At 51.4% G+C, this 1476-nt stretch overlaps 1 protein-coding gene across 1 annotated transcript; it reads left to right on the top strand.

Moving 5' to 3' along the window:
- The first annotated feature begins 11 nt into the window (after positions 1-11).
- Positions 12-1451, top strand: LOC108864957 (uncharacterized). The gene has a single exon (XM_018641504.1). It carries the CDS (start codon positions 12-14, stop codon positions 1449-1451), a length of 1440 nt encoding a protein of 479 aa, XP_018497020.1.
- Positions 1452-1476: the final 25 nt, after the last annotated feature.

Here is a 1476-nt window from a genome sequence, read left to right as displayed (position 1 = left end):
CGAAGGACGTGATGACCCTGATGACATCTGTTTTCGCCAATGAAATCAATCATACACAGAGCAGGTACGAACTTTTCAACCTCCGCCAAAAGCAGCGCCCGCTGGAAGTATTCCTCGAAGAACTGGAAAGAAAGGTCGAAGAGTGTAATTTCTGCAAATCATGCCAGCCATCGCTACTCGCCTCGTTATTCATCATCGGCCTCGACAACCCCGCAGCAAAACAGCATGTGTTGCATCACGGCGCCGAGGCGACTACAACTCAGAAGGCTCTCAAAATTTGTCGTGACTTCCTGAACGCTAAGAAAATCGAGTCCCAAATCAGCGGTACCGCCATCACTGCCGAGAACGAATATCACCATCTGGATGCGATCGACAACCGAAAACCTGCCCGCCGTTCGGCTCCAAGAGTGATATGCAAATCGGGCTGCCGTTTCCATCCAGAGGGCAGATGCCGAGCTGCTTCAATCAGATGCTTGACCTGCAGAAAACTCGGTCATTACGCAAACGCGTGCTCAAACAAAGTACATGAAATTGAGACGGAGGCAGAGAATCAAAACCCCGTCAACCTCGACTGTGACGAAATCCGCATTTTCTCGCTAAACCTTCACGCAATCAGTAGTGCCAACCAAGTGTGGTGGCAACAGCGACTCATCCGGCCATCTAATACACCCATTAACTTCAAAATCGACACTGGAGCCCAAGTCTCAATCATCTCATGGCAAGAGTTCAAAAAAATTCGCAACACAGTCCGCCTGACCTCTACCCAGAAAACGATTGTCTCGTACTCAAATCATCGACTCCCGATTGCAGGAACGTGCGAACTCCACTGCGAGAAACCCGGAGACCCAGGAGTTAATAGAATAGTTTTCTATGTGGTTCACACAAACGGACCACCGATCCTTGGTCTGCCGGAATGCATCGCTCTGAACCTCGTCCAGCGACCAATTCCGGATCCCGCACCCGTTCACTCTCTGGAAGACGACCAGCCCCACATCATCACCAAGAATTCCGATTTGTTCGACGGCAAACTTGGACGCATCAACGCCCCGCAGGCACTCAGGTTCAAAAGTGGGAGTAAACCACCATCGAAAATTTTTCCCCCGCGGAGAGTCCCAATACGCATTAAAGACAAGGTCCGAAAACAACTTGTCGACATGGTCAATCGGGGCATCATTCAGAGAGTGACTCGTCCAACCGAATACGTCCTTCCTATCGTAATCGTGGCCAAGCAGGACGGGGGGCTGAGACTATGTCTCGATCCGCGGTATGTCAACCCTCATCTCCAGCGGAAGAATTTCCCAATGCCAAAGACGGACGAGCTTCTTGCGGCGCTGAGTGGCGCCCAATACTACACGGTAGTCGATGGGGACTCGGCTTTCTGGCACCTTCCCCTTGACAGAGAATCGCGAGACATCTGCACGTTCGCACCCAGTGGGGAATTTCCAATTTAAAGACTACCGTTCGGAATCGTGGACG

The sequence above is a fragment of the Galendromus occidentalis genome, unplaced genomic scaffold (assembly GCF_000255335.2).
Source record: "Galendromus occidentalis unplaced genomic scaffold, Mocc_1.1 scf7180000077566, whole genome shotgun sequence".
In the NCBI taxonomy this organism is placed as follows: Eukaryota; Metazoa; Arthropoda; class Arachnida; order Mesostigmata; family Phytoseiidae; genus Galendromus; species Galendromus occidentalis.
The sequence above is the reverse complement of the archived record's forward strand: the minus strand, read 5'-3'. Positions and strand labels throughout refer to the sequence as shown.

What these genes read in the sequence shown, in the direction of transcription:
- LOC108864957 (XM_018641504.1), top strand. Translation starts at nt 12, where the DNA reads ATGACCCTGATGACATCTGTTTTCGCCAATGAAATCAATCATACACAG.